Source organism: Phoenix dactylifera, chromosome 2 (genome assembly GCF_051530095.1).
Source record: "Phoenix dactylifera cultivar Ajwa chromosome 2, Ajwa_hap1_PhDact_Kaust_v1.1, whole genome shotgun sequence".
Lineage (NCBI taxonomy): Eukaryota > Viridiplantae > Streptophyta > Magnoliopsida > Arecales > Arecaceae > Phoenix > Phoenix dactylifera.
In genome coordinates this window covers 31,653,946-31,675,478 of record NC_143191.1, presented here as the reverse complement: position 1 = coordinate 31,675,478, position 21,533 = coordinate 31,653,946, and the positions used below count along the sequence as shown (strand labels likewise).

General features: G+C 49.1%; 1 protein-coding gene and 1 long non-coding RNA gene across 3 annotated transcripts; one reads left to right on the top strand and one right to left on the bottom strand.

Annotated features, from left to right (window-relative positions):
• The first annotated feature begins 2,066 nt into the window (after positions 1-2,066).
• Positions 2,067-9,083, top strand: LOC103711490 (UDP-N-acetylglucosamine transporter UGNT1). 2 transcript variants are annotated; one of them, XM_008797645.6, is made up of 8 exons: positions 2,067-2,483; positions 2,587-2,663; positions 4,650-4,783; positions 5,307-5,391; positions 5,519-5,617; positions 8,278-8,385; positions 8,473-8,521; positions 8,606-9,083. In XM_008797645.6, exons 2-5 carry the CDS (start codon positions 2,598-2,600, stop codon positions 5,543-5,545), a joined length of 312 nt encoding a protein of 103 aa, XP_008795867.2. In that variant the 5' UTR covers positions 2,067-2,483; positions 2,587-2,597; the 3' UTR covers positions 5,546-5,617; positions 8,278-8,385; positions 8,473-8,521; positions 8,606-9,083. The 2 variants fall into 2 exon arrangements, with proteins under 2 accessions (XP_008795867.2, XP_089785009.1); XM_089928883.1 differs by lacking the exon at positions 5,307-5,391.
• A 5,097-nt stretch (positions 9,084-14,180) lies between these two features.
• Positions 14,181-14,961, bottom strand: LOC149768281 (uncharacterized). Its single transcript, XR_016399219.1, has 2 exons — positions 14,593-14,961; positions 14,181-14,556 (listed from the first exon to the last, which is right to left on the bottom strand). It is a non-coding gene; the product is annotated as an uncharacterized LOC149768281 (long non-coding RNA).
• Between the last annotated feature and the right edge of the window lie 6,572 nt (positions 14,962-21,533).

The following is a 21,533-nucleotide window of genomic DNA, read 5'->3' as shown; positions in this document are numbered from 1 at the left end:
ATTAATATATTATACATATATTAATATAGTATAATATATTATAAACCAACTCTTAATTATATCAATATTTATATTGATTATATATGTTTATAACTAATATATTAGTTTTAATATATAAATAACTATATTAATCTTGCATATATTAATAAATGTAGTAACTTTAATAAATACATTAATTATATATTATTTACTATGATTAATATATTTTATTCATTATTTATTATAATTGATATAATAAATTATTTCATTATATTTAATATGTGAAAAATTACTAATAACAATTTTAAATGATAATAATATTAATTTATTAATATATTTATTATCAATTATTAACTATTAACAAAAAATAATAAATTGTTATTAATTATTAATAGATTTGACATGAGATTTATGAATAATTAATATATTTATTTATTTATAAATATATTTGTAAAATTTATAATTAACATATTTATTAATATATCAAAAATAAACTATAATTTTTTATAATAAGAAATATATTTTTATTACATGTACAATTAATTTAAAATATTTATTATTTTATATAAATATATTTTAATATTCAAAATGGCCTATTGCCAACTTTCATGTAAGTGGCCATAAGTAGCCAACAAATGGACTGAATAAAAACAATGTCACTACTTTAATCGTTTATGCAAAGGTATTGTTAGAAATTTGACGATATTCTCATATAAAATTTCTTCCAATCAAGTATAGTAATCTTTTTTCTGGTACTATTTTCCAGAGTAATTATTTTCACCATCCAAACATAATAAAATTTATTTTTCTTCATAATTATTTTTTAAATAAATAATTTTCGGGATTTGTTAAATTACCTCATAATCTAGCATACCCAAACAAAGGCACCCTTAAGGCCTGTTCGGATGTACATATAGAATTGGGCTGAAAATTCTATAGGAATCACACCTGCTAGCTTTTATTTTCTAAGAATCTATCTAAACCCAACTTAGATCCTAGCTATATTTTGGATGCAGAAAAAAAATCTATTTTTTTTTTTCTTTTCAAGGGATTTGGGTTGAGTGGAGTTTAGTTGATTTAGAGAATATTTAAATAGAAGGCCTAATTCACAAATCCTATAAAATTTTCAATCTGATTCTATAGGAATATCCTATTTGACTAATTCTATAGGATCAGACTAAAAATTTTGTAGGAATTAGGTATGTTGACCTATGTAACTTGTATTTTCTAAAAGCTTATTAAACCCAGCTTAGATTATAGTTTTTGGGCTGCAGGAAGAAAAAAAAAAAATGATATATAGAGATTTTTTTCTTCTCACAAAATCTGAATTAGATGGAGTTTGGTTGATAAGGCTACACTTAAATGGATGGCTTAATTTAAAAATATGATTAAATTTTCAACCAAATCCTTAAAAAAGAACAATACCCATAAATTATATTAACCATCTGCCCGAAATCCTCCAAACCCCTGAATCCTAATACTAGGGGTGGCAAAATATGACCCGACCCGCCAACCCGACCCGTGTTCGACCCGCCATAAACAGGTTTGGGTTTGGCCTAAACAGGTTCGGGTCGTAAACAGGTCGACCCGTTTAACCTGTTTATTAATTGGGTCGGATACGGGTTTTAGATGTCTGACCCGTTTAAACCGTTTAACCCGTTTAACTGTTGGGCAGGTTAAACAGGTCTAAACAGGTTAAACAGGTTAAACGGGTTAAACGGGTTAAACAGGTTAGACAGGTCTAAACAGGTTAAACGGGTCTAAACAGGTCGGGTTGGGCAGGTTAAACAGGTCGGGTTGGACAGATTAAACAGGTCTAAACAGGTTAAACGGGTCAGGTTGGGCAAACAGGTTAAACAGGTCGGGTCGGATTGGGTAAACAGATTACCTATTTATTAAACAGGTTAAACGGGTCGGGTCGGGTTACCTGTTTAATAAACAGGTCAGGTTCAGGTTTGTAATTCCTGACCCGTTTAATAAACAGGTCGGATTCAGATTTATAGTTTTCTGACCCGACCTGTATTTGACCCGACCTGTTTATGCCTGACCCGACCCGATTGCCACCCCTACCTAATACCCTATTATTTATTTATTTATTTATTTTTGGGCACATGCCCACGTGGCCTCCTCACTCTATGGCGCCCCTCTCTCATTCCTTTCATCTCCGCCGCGGGCCCCGCCCCCGGGCGCCGCCGAAGTTCTTCCACCTGCCCTTCTCCTCCGTCACCCCGCCTCTCCTCGGCCTCCTTGCCTCCGGCTTCCTTTTTCACCCGGCACCCACGGTGGCGGAGCGGCACTGGAGCGTCTTGGAGGCGGCGGTCAAGCAGGGGGCTGTCGCCCCCTCGCTGGAGACGAAGGAGGGACGGGTAGCGACTAGCGACGGGGACATGGGCGAAGGAATGTTGGGAGGGATTCGGTAGACGGCCAAGGAAGGAGAGCTCGATGGAGAGAAGCTGGCGGTGGGAGTCGAGTGCTTCGATTTGAGGCCGAGAGGCGGCACAGCAGTGAGATCTACTCCTATTAATATTCATCATTCATTCTCCTTCCATTTTTCTTCTAACTTCACCAAATTTTGATTTTAATGTTTTTGGTCTACAATTTTGGCAGTACTTTTGGTGATGTTAAACAAGGCGGCTATGTCTTCCTACAATTTTCCATATGTCAATGTCATGGCCCTCCTTCAGGTAGCTTCTTTCTCTGTATTAGAGGCAAGCGTTATGCAATCACTAGTTTTAGCCTCTCTTAGCTTAGTTCTTGTAATCAAAACGCTTCGGTCATGTTACTCCATTAAAGTCTTACTTGGGAAGCCTTAACGGACACCTTGTTAATTATGAAAAAGGGAGGTCTGATTCGTCTATAATCGGACGATTCCTATGGTTGGATTTGGTAGGCCCAGACTAATTTTTTGCAGGCAATATCATCTGTATTTTTCGGTTTGTGTTGCCCCGATTATATCATGTTGAATTAAAATTACAGAAATTTGGAAGTTTTGGAACCAAATATGATCTAGGAGATTGAGGAGTAAGATCCTATCGAATTTAAGTAGAACATAATGAGAATTTCCAAACCGATAAAGATGGGTTCTGGTTGCTGGTTACAGTTTGGTCATAGTTACTTGCTACAGATACAACTATCAGTAAGTTCATCAACCTCTTCCACAATTAATACGGACTTATGTACAGGAAAAAAAGGAGAAATGTTTGTGATTTATGATAATGACTAAAAGATAAATGAAATCAAATCTGCCTATGAATATATCCATATGTAGGCCATATCCATCAATACTAGTTAGAGATGAAACTTCAACATGGTCGTATTCAATGGATGAACCAACGCTTATTTGAAAGCACAAAACTTGGGAAAGCAACCGTTTGTTTTAGCTTAATACTTTTATGTAATGTAGTAAAATATTATGGTTTCTATACCCATTTTCTCTAAAGCAAAGTTTGCAGTACTGGTTTCAATACCTGTAGTGCTGCCACTTTGGTATTATGTTGGTATAAGTCTGTATACAGTAACAACACTTGGTACACCCTCTGTACTTAGTCTTGTTCACTATCAGTATGGCATGGCATGCCTAGTATATGGTGATACAGTCTAGTACAGCAAACTATGCTCCAAAGTAACTAAATACTAAACTATATCTGATTTCCTTCTTTGCTGTGTTTACTTAAATTGGTCTCTTTACCTGCTACCAGCATATTAGAAAAAAATAAATGAATTATACATCAGACACTATTTTTATTGTATTTACACTTTGCAACTCAGTTTGAGGCTCCATGATAGTTCTTGGTCAATCAAACTTATGCACATAGAATTTGTGTTAGTTGTCTCCCAACCTCTTCACTTGATTCAGGAGCATTGATGTGGCACAAGTGATATAATATATATGATTATTTTCCATAAGCATTTGTCATATTTCTTCTGTACTTCAGAGATTTTGTTATTTCATTACCATTGTTAGAAAAATCTAGTTTATGCTTAATAAACTTTCATCTCACATGGCTCCCAAGTGATCTTCCAACTTCCTTGTGTATGTATAAGACCAATTTTAATACAATATATGTATATGTATACTGCAGAAAAGAAACTGTTACACAGATACTGTTTCTTTCATCAACTGATGGAAAGATCAGTTAGTCCACCATATTTTTTTCCTTTACAGGAAGGAGATGGTTATGTATTCAGACTGTCTGTTCTTTGCTTAGACAAACTAATCTTTGGCTTTTTGACTCTTATTTATTTAAAGGTTTGTATCACCCCCATCATCTTGAAGAGCTTAAAAATGTTTCAACTTCTTCTCATTACTTTGTGTAGTTTTCAGTAATATTCAGATTTTCTCTCTTTATGAATGTAAAATCTATTGAAGTAGGCAGCTTTCCCGCTTATTTTGTGAACAAGCATGATACTTGTAATTCTGCAGATAATAGTTTCAACCATGTTGCTCTGTGCAATGAATCGTTGGAAGATCTTTTCTTTTACAACAAATGAAACCTGGAATATGTCAAATAAACCTGCAAACTTTGTACCAGTTGAAACGCTGCTGTGAACCCTTCCCCTATCTTTAACATATTTGCTTTACATGGTATGGCCAAACTTTGATAATTAGATGTGGCAATCATGTCTCTACTATGTGTAGATAATGTCTAGCCCTTTGTTTTTGCTGACAGCTAGCTTCAATGGAGTCTGTAAGGGGAATAAGTGTTCCCATGTATACCACCCTCCGACGTACAACTGTGGTGTTTACAATGGTCATGGAGTACCTTTTAACAAGGCAAACATATACGCCTTCTATTGTTGCTAGGTAAGTGGCATGTTTTTCATCTTACAACTTGATGTAATTTGTAGGTAGTATTACACCCACTAGCTTTGTTTTCTGTGGTTCTAAGCCTTTCCAAGTGGAATTGACATTAGATATGAAGTTCTTTTGGAATCTTTTCTTTTTAATTTGTTATTCTAGCAATGGAATCATCATGTACACATGATCCAATAAGCACTTGTTGATTATCTTTCAACCATGGACGTCATTAGTTGTCAACTTTCTTATGGTGGTTAGCTTTGATGCTGGTATTCTTTTTAATTTCTCCACTGGAATTTCCTCTCTTTATGACATATTTTTTGATGATGGAAATGATTACTCTTTAGCGTGTCATTGACCGTCATTGGTGCATTTATCACTGGTGCTTGAGATTTATCATATGACAGTTATGGCTATGCTATTGTTTTTGTAACTAACATAACAACTGCAATATACCTTGCAACTGTAGCCTGACTTGATAATGCATGCAAACTTATTCCTTTTCTGTATCTTCATTTCTGTGGCTCAGCATAGACATGGCACTATTATTTGACATCTTTGTGCTCCAGGGAAATCTAATGGACTCAATAGCTTTGGTCTCATGTGGTGTAATGGTAATAATGCACAGTCTAAGACTCTTAAGTAATTTGAGCTTTGGGACATTATGTTGCCTACATAATCATGATAGAGTTCTTCCCATTTATTGTAAATATTATACACAATTGTTTCTTTATTTTTCAGGAGTCATATGTGCACCACTTTTATTAATTTGGGCATTTGTTTTCGGGTGATTTGGAGAGGACCATTATATTCCCACATCTATATTCTCCTGGTTTTCTGGTATTACCGACGTTTTATTTTTTTTAAAATGCATGCATAAAAAAATACATATTCATTAATGCATACTTCCAATGTTGTCTTTGCAAAGATGATACTTGTAAAATGCTTGTATGCATGCATCTCATCTTTTTTTTTTTTTTTTTGATACAACAGCTACTCATCCTACTCTAGTATAGGTGTAGCCAACCGAATCAAAAGCAAGGACCTGGCACAATGGTGCTGGAAGGACCTCCTGATGAGTCCAAAGGACCTCTCTAGAATGCTGCGCCGCATAGATAGCCACCTAATCAGCGGCTCGGTTTGCCTCCCGGTAGGCATGCACAACCTGAAAGGTGTTGTATCCTCTTAATATCTGCTGAACGTTATGAAGTAGAGGGCTCCCATCCCCCCTCCACATCTCCTCTCGTATCCAATCTATCATTGTGGCTGAGTCCCCCTCCAGGATGATGCGCTCCGCTCCCAATCGCCGGCTCGCAATGCAATATCCTCCCAAGCTGCCCTGAGCTCTGCCCCTGCAGCTGACAACCCAACAATGCGTTGGCCTCCCACAGCAATTAGCTTTGAGTCGTGGCTCCTGATCACAAAGCCCACACCTGCTCTACCTCCCTCAGTGGCAACACTGCCATCGAAGTTCACCTTGAGATGGCGGAAGGGTGGGGGCACCCAAGAGACAAGGATAAACCTGGGTGCTGTATCAGCAGAGTGAGTGTTACAGATATCTCCAACCATCCCAAATGAAGTTATCGTAGTGGCTCGGGTGAGCTTAGCAGCCTGTAGAGTGGCTCTCTCCACTACCGTACTCAGTGACACCCACCGGTCTTCGAATATCCGGGTGTTCCTGTCCAACCAAATGTGATACGCCACGTAGGCGCAGGTAATTCCCCACTCCATAGTCCTCAGGCTCTGCATCGCCTCCTTCATCTGGAGTAAAAGATTATCAGTTGATCGAGTGGTCTGTGGCAAGGTAAAGGCAACCCTACTCCAGATCTGTGCTACTCTCGGGCATCCTCGTAGAATATGGCTGATGGACTGCTCCACCTTCGGGCACCACCCACAACACGGAGTGATCGTGACACCTCTCCTCGCCAGCACGCTCCTCGTAGGTAGGCACTCCCATGCCACCTTCCATAGGAATAGGGCCACACGAGGATGGATACGCATCCTCCAAGTCCACCTACTGTCTATCTGCTTGGGCACCGCCCCGCTCAATGCCTCCTGTAAATTCGAGGCCCTCACCCTGGATCTACCTGTGGCGGCCCAAACCAGTCTGTCCGCCACCTCCCCCATGGGTAATGGCATGGACAGAATCCTTTCCGCCAGCTGCTCCCCGAATGCCTCCCTAACCAGCATCTTGCTCCATCTGCTCTGGCCCGGCACAATCAGATCGCTGACTCTGCAACTCTTCAGTCTCGCGGAATCCACGAAAGTCGGTGCTTGACATAACGACTGCTCGAGAACCCAACTATCCTCCAATACGTCAATGGATCTGCCATCACCGACCGCCCACCTCAGCGCAGCAAGCACCCTCGGGGCATAGGAACAGATCACCCTCCAAATGTGGGAGAACCGCCGCCCGGCCTGAAAGTTTGCCGCTGACATGCGAGTCCCATACTTGGCTCTCAACAGGGTGCACCACAGGCTATCAGTCTCCAGTAAGTATCTAGCCGCGTGCCTCGCCCCCATCGCCTCCTGCCTCGCCACCAGGGACTGGATCACCAAGCCCTCCTGCCTAACCGGCTGACATACTACCTCCCATGCCACCAAATGGATGCCCCTCCTGCCCTCCTGTCTGCCCCACATGAAGTTTCCGAATAACTGCTCCAGGAACTTCAAAAGCAACGCTGGCACCGTGGTGTTCAATAGCAGAAATACGGAAATCGAACTGAGTACAGACCGCACCAGTGTCACCCTAACCATCATCGAGAGTGCATCCGTCTGCCACCCCTCATCCTTTAATGAGCATCATCTTATGCTTAGTATTCTGCATGAAATCCCTGAATAGTCAATTAGATGCTACTCATGCGGTGTTAAGCTAAAAAACAGATAAAGCAAGTTGGGGAACATGCTCATTGTCAACAAAAGTAACATGCACACATAAATAAGTTGTCACAGATATGCACCGCATGGCTGTAGTTGATGTTAAATATCTGTGATCTGCAACCAGATAAGTTTGGTATCATGCATATTTTTCTTTGCTAGGTCATAATCTATGCCTTAATATGAGCATAGGTGCGCAAATAAAATCCCACTTTCTATATTTTGCTAGATTATTTTCTAGGAAATCTTGAATTCTTGACTGATGATCGGTTCTGTGATTTTTTTGACTAAAAATACAAATTTTGTTTAAAAGTCAATATGCTGCTTATCCAAATAGTTGAATATATATATATATATATATATATATATACCTCTCTCTCTCTCTCTCTCTCTCTCTCTCTCTCTCTCTCTCTCTCTCTCTCTCTCTCTGTGTGTGTGTGTGTGTGTGTGTGTGTGTGTGTGTGTTACAAATGCTATCTAACGGGTCTTTATTGGAAAAAAAGGGGAAATGTTTGACAACCAATATTACATGTTTTTCTTACTGATTGCTTTGAGGCTGTCAAACAGTTTTAATGCTGTCCACTCACATAATTGCTGTATTTTTTTTTTTTTTTACTTTGCAGGTTGTTTTACTCCTTTCATGTATAATGGCATTTCTGTTGAACTACACCGTTTTTCTGAACACAACTGTTAACTCTGCACTCACTCAAACAGTGTGTGGCAATCTGAAGGTTTGGTTATGTACTTACAAGCCCTTTTTTATTGTGGTTATTCTTGCAATCATGGCACCTCTTTCTGATGCATCATTTCACCTGCAGCATTTTAGGATTTTTTTCACAGTGGTTTCGTGGGCTTCCTTATGATCCAGTGAGTCTAATCTTCACATCCTGATGGTTCTTCCAACCTATTTTACATTTTAACAGTCTGAAACTTTTCTGTACTTTTCTGCAGCTTAATGTTATCGGGCAGTGCCTTGGTTTCCTTGGCTCTGGCTTGTATGCCTATTGTAAGCTCAACGGAAAGTAGTCTTTGGTCAGCTGAGGCTTGTTTAAAGTCGCGTGCTCTGCTTGAAATTCCAAAGTTGCGGCCTTCTGAGAGTCGGATCTAACAAGAATTTTTATGCAGAGAATTCTTATCGACTTCTCAAGTAAGAAATCAAATTTTGATCCTACCTGGCAGTGCTCCTTTCTCTCTCTTGCCGGTATGTCAGCATGCCTGTGGATCAATTATTATATCAATACCTATAAAAGAGAACTCTAGATTGGAGACAAAGCATCTTTTGATACTGATTTGCCGGCTCTTTGACAATCATTGCTAGCCATTATAATAAGAGTTAATGGAAGTAAATCCTGGTGTTATTCGTTCGAGTTCCTGTTTATAAAATAAAATATTATATTTAACTGAAATATCATTCTTATACTTGGGTGAACTGTGAAAAGTAAAATAATTGCTTCTGCTTCTTCCATATTCTGCTTCTTGTGAATATTTATAAGACATCTTTGATAGCCGTTTTATCAAGAAGGCTACCAAAAACTCTTTTATAGCAATTACTCAAATGATCTGTGCTATAACTCAGACACGTTTATTAGACTAGGACTGCAAATTATCTGAGCCAAGGCTGCTCATGCATGGATGGTTTGCTGAATTCAAACTTGAGATAAAGTTTAGCTACAAATGTTCGAGTTTGGCCTAGGCTTGACTGTGGCTTCTTCCTTGCTTGAACTGGCCCTATGATAGGTTTCATAGCATGGATGTCCAACGCGTGGGATCTTTTTAGGCTTCGAATCACCATAATCTTCATTCTTTTTAATGCTAGCTGCGAGGCAACCTCCAGTAAGGTAAATGGCAAGTCAATGATCATTGACTTGCATACTCATCCCAACTGAGAAATTTGAGTCGGCGGAGAATTTAGAAAGCTAAAGTAGACAGGGATGGCAAAAACTAACCCAACCTAATTCTATTGGAAACGAGTTTGGATTAAGAGTCTTTTAGTTAGGACTGGGTACAGATCAAATTTTCTGATATGACATGTTAAATGGGTTGACAATGAGTCAAAGTTCCAGCCCAACTCAAGTCATGAGGATAGTTTACTCCGGCAGAAGAGCTGAGGGAGGCCGGGTCATTTGACGGAAATGAAAGGCTTTTTCCGAGTAGTGACTTACTCATTCTTGGGGGGAAAAAAAGAGGGAGCTCTTTACGCCCAATCATTCCAGATAATGTTTGCATCCTATGTGGCTGCTGACGTAGAGTTAGCCAATGCTTATTTTTTAGATACCGTTGTTGCTTTTTCTCTAAGAAAAAGAAGTTCACTATGACTTAAGCATCGGTATTGATTGAGAAGTTTTCGGGCAAGATTTTATGTGTATTGTGTTTACTTGACCCGAAGCAACCTGACCCATTGCCACCCCTAATTGAGCCAATTTTCGAGCCAAATCTAGCCCATTCTTCATTTTACCGGCCAAATATCGCCCAACTTAGATCATTTATAGCACTTGAGTGAGATTGATGAGCCACTTGCCAACCCGAGCTCATAGGTAGCTCGGTAAAATTGCATCCTCAACTAGACCCAAGCCTGGTAATTAATATCATCATCCTGAGGACCATTGCTTAGCTGAATTCAGAATATTTTCACTATTTTAAGTCATTGAGTCTATGAAGACGGAAAAAATGCTGGAAGGCACTTCTCCTGGTATATAATACAGGATCCAGATGATTCGCCTCACAAATTCATGTTGGTAGGTTTCCAACATTTTCCTTTAAATTATATAAAAAAATAGTGTCAGGAGTCTGGATTTGGAAAACAAGCCTAAGAGTCCAAAGTTTCCTTTAACCCGGAAATTGAAACATTATTAAATTAAGAGGAAGGATGATGACTTTGGATCTAAAAAGTTTTAATTGTTTCGAATGCATAAATAAGCCAAAAATGTCGAGTATAAGTTTTACATATAGAATAAACAAAATCTAGGCGCAAACCGATGGAGGCTGGATTATGTTGTGCAACACCAAGGCCAAACTCAAGAAATATTGCAAATGACAATATCATAATGTTATAACTAAATGGTTACAAAATGAAAAAGATTTTTTTTATATGTATACCCTCCCATATAAAATTGCTTGAATACTCTTATAAAATTACTATTTACATGTATATCTTCCTTCTTGTTTTTTTTTGCATATGAACTCATACCATCTGACGTCGTTAAAAAATAAACGGCTTAAAACTAAAATGACCGAAATACCTTTATAGGTAGATATGCAATATATATATATATATATATATATATATATATATATATATATATATATATATATATATATATATATATATATATATATATATATAAGAATATATACGCAAATAGCAATTTTACAAAGGCATTCATACAACTTCTCATATTTAGAAGTGTTGCTGGTGGTCCAAACCGAGAACGATTGGCACTGCGGTGTGAACGGGGTTCCGTCTGAGTTGTCTTGGTTGGTGTTGGTTGCGCTCCACCTTCCGCCAAGAAACCTGCAAACAAGCCTTGCACCACCACCAGGGTGGTGATAGCCCTCCGACGGTCAAGTCAGAGGAGATTGGAGGAGGAGGAGAGGTGATAATCGCAAGTAAGAGAGTGCTCTTGGAGATATTGCTCACCTCCCCCCTTTCTCCCCCCAGCCGCATATATACCTGGCTGGGGGGTCTCTCAGGGGGGTTCGTTATCGTGGGGCACGATGGTGTGGCCACTGACATGGCCGTTACAGGGCGTCGTGGAGCAGCACCGGGTACGGCCACGTCAGGGCATAGTGGGGCTCCGCTTTGTACGGCTGATGCAGGAGATCGTGGAGCAGCATCGGATACGGCCGTTGCAGGGAGTAGTGGAGCAGGAGGCCGCGGCGTGCCTCTGGGGAATAGCCTGTCGTTATCAAGAGATCTCCGACTCGGGGTCGGAGCGCTGGATCGAGGGGCAGCTGACTCGGGGTCGGGCTGCGGAGCCGAGGATATCCGACTCAGGGTCGGATTGCTGGATCAAAGGGCAGCCGACTCGGGGTCGGGCTGCGGAGCCGAGGATATCCGACTCGGGGTCGGATTGCTGGATCAAAGGGCAGCCGTAGTCTTCCTGGGCGCGCGTGCCGGTCACGTGGGGCATGGCGGCTTATTTCCCCCGTAACAGTAGCCCCCCACTTCCGAGCCTGGAACCAGAAGGGGAACAGGTGAAGGGAGTGATGTTTCGGGATTGCCGCCGTTCCTCGGAGAGGCGCGCGCGCTTCGAGCTCCCCGCCCTTTTTATGGCGTATGGCGGTTATTGCTGACCTGGCAGTCTGAGGATTTCGGCGGACATCCTTCCTTAATGGTGTCGATTCGCCTTTGGGGCGCGAGCGACCCTTCGGCAGCCAGGCGTCCTCTGGCGTCATTGAGGCGTCACTTGCCTTTCCGCCTATTTAATCGGGGGCCTTTCCCCGTCCGTCTTCTTCTTTACAGATATTTTCAAGTTTCCCCTTTGCGCTGCTGTTGCTGCCGTCGGACTGTTCGCTCGTTTCTCCTTTGGCGCTCTCGGAGCCGTTCTTACCTCTTTTCCGGTGAGTTTTCCCCATTCTTCTGCTTAGGGCTCTCCATACTTTCCCCTCTTATACTAGTGTACTCCAGTCGCTCCGGTCTTTCCCCCCTTCCTGTCCCCGTCCTGACCGTAGGCTTATTGGCCATTAGGAATGGGCGAAGTGAGAGCAGACCAAATTAAGTCGGAGCTGGTCGCCACAGACTTAGACAGACTTGTGGCTCGGTACCACCTTCCCGAGGCCTGCAACGCCACGCTCCCGGGGCCTGAGGAGAGGATGTCCCATCCTCCTCCAGGGAAGATCGCCATCAATGAGGGCATTCTCCAGGCCGGGTTCCGCTTTCCCCCTTCGGATTTGGTCATGCAGGTGCTACGGGGTTTAAGAGTGGCACCGACGCAACTGGTGCCGAACTCGTGGCGGGCCCTGACGGTCTTCCAGGTTCTCTGCCGTATGCACGAGATCCCCGCCACCCTGAATGTTTTTTGGGAGTTCTACAGCCTGAGCGGCCACCCCCAGGACAAAGGGTGGTGGTGCTTCGCAGCGCGGCGAGGATGCGGCCTTGTCAAGGAGGCTCCTACCTCCATTCACAAATGGAAGGAGCGCTTCTTTTTTGTTGATGCAGATCCCTCTTGGGAAATCAGGGCGACCTGGGAGACCCCGATGAAGTCTCCGATCGGCCTATCGAGACTGTCAAGGGAGGAGTCCGATGGCTTGGCCGCCTTGAAGGGGTTGGTTGCCGAGGGCCAGCTCCCCCCGGTGGCCCGCCTTATTTCCGAGGATACTTTGGTGAATGTCGGTCTGAGCTCGGTCCCCACCGACCGTGAGTCCGCCACCGATTCTTTCTTGACTTTTTCCCTTCTTTCGTCCCGTTCTTTCCTTTGGTTTCTCCGTCTCCGACTATCCCGTCCTCTTTGCAGAGATCGACGACGTCATGCGGTCGGTGAAGACAAAGGCTGTTGGTAGGGCGTCCCTGCTGGAAGCAGCCCAGAGGAGGAAACGAGCTCTTCCGAGCGGGGCCCCACCGGCGAAGAGGTCCCGTAAGGAGGTGCCTCCGACGCCGACCGACGAGTCCGGGCCCACCGATCAGGGAGACGTCGTGGGCACGGACCGGCAGCTGACGCTGTATCAGCCCTCCGGTGGTAAGATTGCCGCTACTCCGGAGGTATCATCCGAGCCTGCCCGAGACGGACGGGTCGGACGTGATCGGTCCCCGACCCGGCCTCCGACTCGGTCGGCTCCTGATGACTCGAGGAGGGACGCGCCGAGGCCCCGACCGAGCGAGACCCTATCAATTCCTGGGGTGACCCCCGCCCCGAGCGCGATCGGCCGGACTCTTCCCCAGGCGATGGATAGGGGTAAGGCTGCAGAACCACCGTCCAGCTCTGGGGAGAAATCGGGGTCTGCCTTCACTACCGATGGCGCCCGAAATCTCATCGAAACAGTGCTGCTGGAGAAGGACCGTCGGCGGGTCCGGGAGTTGGAGGTCTCTGACGTTGGGGCTGCCAGCTGTGTCTGTCTCATGTCGGTGAGTGTTCTTCTGGCCGCTTTTCACCATTTATTGGCTCTGTTGTTCTCCGCCTGACTCCCTTATTTTTTCTATTTCTTAGCTCGCCCAGTACATGATCCGTCTGGAGGAGTGTTACAAGGAACAGGCGGGGCTTCTGGCGAAGGCCGAGGACCGGCTGAAAGCAGTGGAAAAGGAAGGCCAGGCTGTGGCAGGCAGGACGACCGGGGACTTCGAGGCGAGGCTCCGGGAGGCCGAAGAGCGGGCACTCGGCTTTGCCGCCCTCGAGAAGCAACTGTTAGAGGCTCAGGAGCAGCTCAAGGTTGCCTCGGGTCTCGAGGGCGAGGTCAAGAAGGCGGATGAGCGGGCCGAGAAGCAGTCCCGGAAGGCTGCCGACTACCGGGAGAGGTGGGAGAAGGCCCAGCAGTCAGCCGACGACGCCCGCAACCGAATCCGGTCTCTTGAAGCTAAGCTGGGCGAATTGGAGTCGGCCTTGGAGAAGTTCCGTGCGAGCGATCAGGAGCTTCATTCGCGCCTGACGGAGGCTGAGGCTGCTCGCATTGCTGCCGAAGCGAAGCACAAGGAGGCTCGGGCTGAGCTGCTGAGGGTCTCCACCGAGGCGGAAAGCCGGATTGTGGCGAAGGTCTTGGAGGCGAAAGCCCAGATTATGGAGCGGGCAGAGGCGGCGCTGGCCGAGAGGAGTGCGGAAATCGGGCGTCAGGCGGTAGAGGCTTATCGCCAGTCCGCCGAGTTCGCTCATGATATGTCGGAGGCAGTACAGACCTATCGTCAGTCCGACGAGTTTGTCCGTGACGCGTCGGACGCGGGGGCCGAAGCCTTTATCTTAGGCTTCGAGGAGGGCCTGGCAAGGGTGTCGGCTAAGTACCCCGAAGTTGACCTGAGCGAGATTTCCCTTCTCGACTCCTCTCCGGCGCCATTGCCTGCTGGTTCTCCTGCTGCTTCCCTACCTCCTGCGGACGAGCCCGACGTTCCCGACCCGGGAGTTCCTCCAAGCTGACCTCTTGTACCTTTCGTTGTCTTCTCTTTTTTTTTGTATACCGGGGTTTTGCCAAATTGTATGGGCCTCGGCCTTGAAACAATGAAAATTAATGCTAGTTGAATGTTTCTTCATTTCGCCTTCGTCCTTCTTTTTCTTTTAACTCTCGGTAGCGTCTTGCTGACTCCTGGCTCCCGAAATTCTTCCGGCGCTAGGCCAGGCATCCGAGGGTTAGGCCTCAGGAAACTCTTCCGGCGCTAAGCCAGGCATCCGAGGGTTGAGCCTCGGGAAATTCTTTCAGCGCTAAGCCAGGCATCCGAGGGTTAGGCCTCAGGAAACTCTTCCGGCGCTAAGCCAGGCATCCGAGGGTTAGGCCTCAGGAAATTCTTCCGGCGCCAAGCCAGGCATCCGAGGGTTAGGCCTCAGGAAATTCTTCCGGCGCCAAGCCAGGCATCCGAGGGTTAGGCCTCAGGAAATTCTTCCGGCGCCAAGCCAGGCATCCGAGGGTTAGGCCTCAGGAAATTCTTCCGGCGCTAAGCCAGGCATCCGAGGGTTAGGCCTCAGGAAACTCTTCCGGCGCTAAGCCAGGCATCCGAGGGTTAGGCCTCAGGAAATTCTTCCGGCGCTAAGCCAGGCATCCGAGGGTTAGGCCTCAGGAAATTCTTCCGGCGCCAAGCCAGGCATCCGAGGGTTAGGCCTCAGGAAATTCTTCCGGCGCTAAGCCAGGCATCCGAGGGTTAGGCCTCAGGAAATTCCACTCGTTGGTCGACCAAGGCTGGCGCATGCCGAGGCAACTGGTCGGGGCTTCAGGCTAGTCTGCTCCCGGGATGGTCATCGGGTTAGCCTGGCATCCGAGGGCCGAGCCTCGGGACCTTCCACTCGTTGGTCGGCCAAGGCTGGCGCAAGCCGAGGCGACCGGTCGGGGCTTCCGGCTAGTCTGCTCCCGGGATGATCATCGGGCTAGCCAGGCATCCGAGGGCCGTCAAGCCTCAGGAAATTCCGCTCGTTGGTCGGCCAAGGCTGGCGCAAGCCGAGGCGACCGGTCGGGGCTTCAGGCTAGTCTGCTCCCGGGATGATCGTCGGGTTAGCCTGGCATCCGAGGGTTGTCAAGCCTCAGGAAATTCCGCTCGTTGGTCGGCCAAGGCTGGCGCAAGCCGAGGCGACCGGTCGGGGCTTCAGGCTAGTCTGCTCCCGGGATGATCGTCGGGTTAGCCTGGCATCCGAGGGTTGTCAAGCCTCAGGAAATTCCGCTCGTTGGTCGGCCAAGGCTGGCGCAAGCCGAGGCGACCGGTCGGGGCTTCAGGCTAGTCTGCTCCCGGGATGATCGTCGGGTTAGCCTGGCATCCGAGGGCCGAGCCTCGGGAAATTCCGCTCGTTGGTCGGCCAAGGCTGGCGCAAGCCGAGGCGACCGGTCGGGGCTTCAGGCTAGTCTGCTCCCGGGATGATCATCGGGTTAGCCTGGCATCCGAGGGCCGAGCCTCGGGAAATTCCACTCGTTGGTCGGCCAAGGCTGGCGCAAGCCGAGGCGACCGGTCGGGGCTTCCGGCTAGTCTGCTCCCGGGATGATCATCGGGCTAGCCAGGCATCCGAGGGCCGAGCCTCAGGACATTCCGCTCGTTGGTCGGCCAAGGCTGGCGCAAGCCGAGGCGACCGGTCGGGGCTTCCGGCTAGTCTGCTCCCGGGATGATCATCGGGCTAGCCAGGCATCCGAGGGCCGAGCCTCGGGAAATTCCGCTCGCTGGTCGTGCGCTTGTCGCTCGCTGCCCGACGGGGTTTCTCCGTGGCCAGCCGCGATCATGTTTCTCCTTTTCTCAAGCGTTGCCTGGGGGAACACGAGAAGGGCATTAAACGCTAATTAATGCGTTACCTGGGAAATCGGATCACCAGCTGCTGCTTGCGAGGAGTGTTAGTTGAGCGGCCGCGATACGCGGGTTCTTCGAGGAGGATACGGCCTGGGCGCGAGCGGAGATATGTGGACCTAGGGGTACATGACACCCGGATTGTCCTGCACAAAGAATGCGGTTTAAGGAGAATGACGCTTAGGAAATCGCGGGGAGATACGCCTCGGGAGCCGGAACGGCTCCGGTTTCAATGCGCCTGCATTTATTGGAGCCACCCGCATCGGAACGACCAGGGGGCCGCAGTTTGGCTATAAATACAGGTGCAGGTACGATGGAGTTTGCCAAGCCGGAGCTGTTCAGGTTGCCATGGATCGCGGACCTCCTCCTTGGCATATGACTGAGAGACTCCTGTTGAAGGAAAGGGGAGACGCTCCCCTTGCGACTTCAGCCAACTAGCCGTTTCATCTGGGATCAACAAGGAGGGTCTTCCCGGCGGAGCTCCGCTCTAGGCGTTTCATCCGGGATCACATCTCCCCTCCTTGAAGTTCAGCCTCCCGATCGAGCTCTGCACCAGACGCTCAGTCCGGGACCGCGCCTCCATATGCTCTTCCCCCTCGTATTCCTTCTCTTTCCTACCACTGGGGAGGATGGGAATATCCTTTGGAGGCGGCGTTCCCCTGGGGGCAGCGGGAGCTTCTTCTGCGGCGGCTCCTCGTCTTTTTGGTGAGGTGCTGGATGGCGCCTCCGGTTAGAAGCACCCACTTCCGGTGGGATTGCAGCTGCTTTGGATTGAGGGTTTGGGATCCTCGGTCCTCAGCTCCACAGATTCTCCACCTCTTCTTTGCTTTCTTTACTCCCTAATTCCCCTCTGGGAATTCCTTGTAATCACACGAGCACGCCATTGTAACCAGAAATTATTGAAATGAAAAGTGTTGCACCTTTTCAAATTGTCTTTCTGGCCTTGTTGTTCTACTGGTAATACATCCGCAGGTTAGCGGAATTCCAGCCCCTTGGAATTTCTCGGCCATCTAGGGCTTCCAACTGGTAGGAGCCAGGTCGGTTTACCCAACGAACTTTATACGGGCCTTCCCAATTCGGCGCTAGCTTCCCACCTTCCGTAGGTTGAGATGCCTTAGCTCGCCTCAGCACCAGATCTCCAATTCTGAAAAGCTTCGGTCGGACTTTGGAGTTGTAATATCGGGCCACCCTCCGCTGATACATTGCCATCCGAACCTGCGCCATTTCCCTTGCTTCTTCCAAGAGATCCAGGTTCCCTCGGAGTTGCTCCGAGTTGGCCTCGGGTCGGTGTGCGGCTACCCGAGGTGAGGGAAGTCCGAGCTCTACGGGGACAACGGCTTCCGTGCCATAGGTTAGGCTGAAAGGCGTCTCCCCGGTAGGAGTCCGATGCGTGGTCCGATACGCCCAAAGGACATTCTCGAGTTCCTCGACCCAAGCTTGCCCCGTCCGTCCGATCCGCGCTTTGATACCTTGGAGGATTGTCCGATTTGTGACCTCGGCCTCGCCGTTGGTTTGTGGATGCGACACGGACGTGAACCGATGTTCGATCCCGAACTCCTCGCAGAAGTCTCGGAAATGCTTGTTATCAAACTGTCGACCGTTATCCGAGATGAGGACCCGAGGTACCCCAAATCGGACAATGATGTTCTTCTTTACGAACTTCCGGACTTGCGCCTCCGTGATGGTGGCCAGTGGCTCTGCCTCCACCCACTTGGTGAAGTAGTCGATGGCGACAATCAAAAATTTCCGCTGGGCCGAAGCGATGGGGAATGGTCCGAGGATATCCATTCCCCACTGTGCAAAGGGCCATGGGGCGGTGATTGGCGCCAAGGGAACAGAGGGGACTCTCTGGATGTTGGCGTGGCGCTGGCAGGCGTCGCATTTCCGTACGTGATCCTTTGAGTCTTCCAATAAGGTCGGCCAATAGTAGCCTTGCCTCATGATCTTATGTGCCAGGGACCTAGCCCCCAGGTGCGATCCGCAGATGCCTTCGTGGACTTCGCTGAGGGCGTAAGCCGCCTCCGAAGGGCGGAGGCACCTTAAGAGGGGGGCGGTGAACGAGGTCCGATACAGCCTTCCTTCGTAGAGTACGTAGTGGGTGGACTTCATAACAAGTCGCCGAGCTTGATCTTCATCTTCGGGGAGGATCCCTTCGGCGAGGTAAGCTACAAGCGGGTCCATCCAAGATGGTTCCGGATCAATTGCCATTACCGCTTCAGCCTCGCCGATGCTCGGGGCATCTAGGGTCTCCAGGTATATCGCCCTTGACAAGTTGTGTGCCTCAGCGCCCACCAAGCGGGACAACCTGTCGGCCCTAGCATTTTCGCTCCTTGGGACCTGCTGAATGTCAATACTGCCGAGGTCGGGAATGAGTGCTTGCACCTTCCGGACGTAGCTCTGCATGGTCGGGCTCCGTGCCTCGAACTCCCCTCGAACCTGCCCGACCACCAGCTGGGAGTCGGTGAAGACCTTCAGACGCCGGATGCCGAGCTCCTTGGCGAGTTTGAGTCCCGTGACTAGGGCCTCGTACTCCGCCTCATTGTTGGTCACTGGAAATCCGAACCTCAAGGCATACTCGGCTATCACTCCATCGGGATTGGTAAGGACCAGCCCAGCCCCTCCACCTTCAGGGTTCGACGACCCGTCAATGTGGAGCGTCCAGATCGGGAGATCGAGGCTGGGTGTTTCCGGCGGCCTAGGTTCCGTCTCCTGCACAGTGCACTCAGCGAGAAAATCCGCGAGCACCTGGGCCTTGATGGCGGGCCGGGGCTGGTAGCGGATGTCGAACTCACCAAGTTCTACTGCCCACTTCACCAGCCGTCCCGCATTCTCAGGATTGCTGAGGATCTGCCGCAGTGGTTGATCGGTCAAAAGGGTGACAGAATGAGCCTGGAAATAGGGGCGAAGCCTCCTGGTCGCAGTCAGCAGCGCGAAGGCGATCTTTTCAGCCTTCGTGTACCGCGTCTCGGCATCCCGGAGGACTCGGCTGGTGTAGTACACGGGCTTCTGAAGTTTTGCCTCTTCCCGAACCAGTACTGCGCTGACTGCGGTTGGGGAGACCGCCAGGTAAAGATAGAGCATCTCCCCCTCTTGCGGCTTGGACAGCAGGGGAGGAGACGCCATGTACTCCTTGAGCTGGTCGAAGGACTGGATGGAGTTAGCCTCCAGGCCGGCGAACCATGCCCTTGCCGGGCCACGGAGGGTCGCCGGGAAGGCCTTGCAGAGGAGCGGATCCGATGCTCCATGGAGGAGCATAAGAGTCCTGAAACTCTCCACGTGGTCCCGCGGGTCCGCCGCCCCGTCGTAGGGTTCGATCGCCGGCATTTTGAACCCCGGCGGGTTCGGGGTCCGCAGGATCCTCGAGGCAAGCGCCGGCTGGGAGGAGATCTCCAAGTCAGCGAAGGGATCTTTGGAGTGGCCCTTCAGGACCTGGAGTTGTCTGTGGAGATCGTCCACCCGCCGGTCCAGGGAGCGCGACCGGTGGGTGGGGGACAAGGAGCGGCGCGAGGGGGACCGACTGGAGTGCGGGCCCCTCGAGGACTGGGGTGTCTGAGAACGCGCCCGGGTCCGCCTCTCATACCCCGCACAGCTCCGATGAGAAGGTCCTGGCAGAATGGACCGCACTCGAGAATCCTCCTCGCGCCGGCGCTCCTCTCCATGGGAGAGGAAGGAGCGCGGGTTGTGAGGAAGAGGCGAGTGCTCGGGGGGCAGCGGCTCCTGAGCCCGTTGCGGCACCCGAGAGATCACACCCTGCAGATTCTGCACTGCCTCCGCGAGGGTGCGAACCTGCTGGGCTAGCTGGTCGAACTGAGCAGCTTCGACCGTCTGAATGGGAGAAGGGGCGGTGGAGTGCTGCTGAGAGTGCGTTGGGGACGCAGCAGCCTCTCGGCCGGAGGCGCGAGAGGCTCCGCGACCGGAAGCATTGGAAGTTCCACGACCACCTCGCCGTGCCATTACGATCGTTCTAAGATTCGGGCCCTTCCTCTAGCGCCAACTGTTGCTGGTGGTCCAAACCGAGAACGATTGGCACTGCGGTGTGAACGGGGTTCCGTCTGAGTTGTCTTGGTTGGTGTTGGTTGCGCTCCACCTTCCGCCAAGAAACCTGCAAACAAGCCTTGCACCACCACCAGGGTGGTGATGGCCCTCCGACGGTCAAGTCAGAGGAGATTGGAGGAGGAGGAGAGGTGATAATCGCAAGTAAGAGAGTGCTCTGGGAGATATTGCTCACCTCCCCCCTTTCTCCCCCCAGCCGCATATATACCTGGCTGGGGGGTCTCTCAGGGGGGTTCGTTATCGTGGGGCACGATGGTGTGGCCACTGACATGGCCGTTACAGGGCGTCGTGGAGCAGCACCGGGTACGGCCACGTCAGGGCATAGTGGGGCTTCGCTTTGTACGGCTGATGCAGGAGATCGTGGAGCAGCATCGGATACGGCCGTTGCAGGGAGTAGTGGAGCAGGAGGCCGCGGCGTGCCTCTGGGGAATAGCCTGTCGTTATCAAGAGATCTCCGACTCGGGGTCGGAGCGCTGGATCGAGGGGCAGCTGACTCGGGGTCGGGCTGCGGAGCCGAGGATATCCGACTCGGGGTCGGATTGCTGGATCAAAGGGCAGCCGACTCGGGGTCGGGCTGCGGAGCCGAGGATATCCGACTCGGGGTCGGATGGCTGGATCAAAGGGCAGCCGACTCGGGGTCGGGCTGCGGAGCCGAGGATATCCGACTCGGGGTCGGATTGCTGGATCAAAGGGCAGCCGACTCGGGGTCGGGCTGCGGAGCCGAGGATATCCGACTCGGGGTCGGATTGCTGGATCAAAGGGCAGCCGACTCGGGGTCGGGCTGCGGAGCCGAGGATATCCGACTCGGGGTCGGATTGCTGGATCAAAGGGCAGCCGTAGTCTTCCTGGGCGCGCGTGCCGGTCACGTGGGGCATGGCGGCTTATTTCCCCCGTAACAATTATCATTATTGAATCTTTGACATCTATATA

Bases quoted from the DNA above. Each gene is read 5' to 3' on its own strand.
- LOC103711490 (XM_089928883.1), top strand. From the start codon at position 2,598: ATGTTAAACAAGGCGGCTATGTCTTCCTACAATTTTCCATATGTCAAT. The intron at 2,664-4,649 runs GTAGCTTCTTTC...TTTTGCTGACAG, and splicing joins ATGTCATGGCCCTCCTTCAG to CTAGCTTCAATGGAGTCTGT. The intron at 5,618-8,277 runs GTATTACCGACG...TTTACTTTGCAG, and splicing joins TATATTCTCCTGGTTTTCTG to GTTGTTTTACTCCTTTCATG.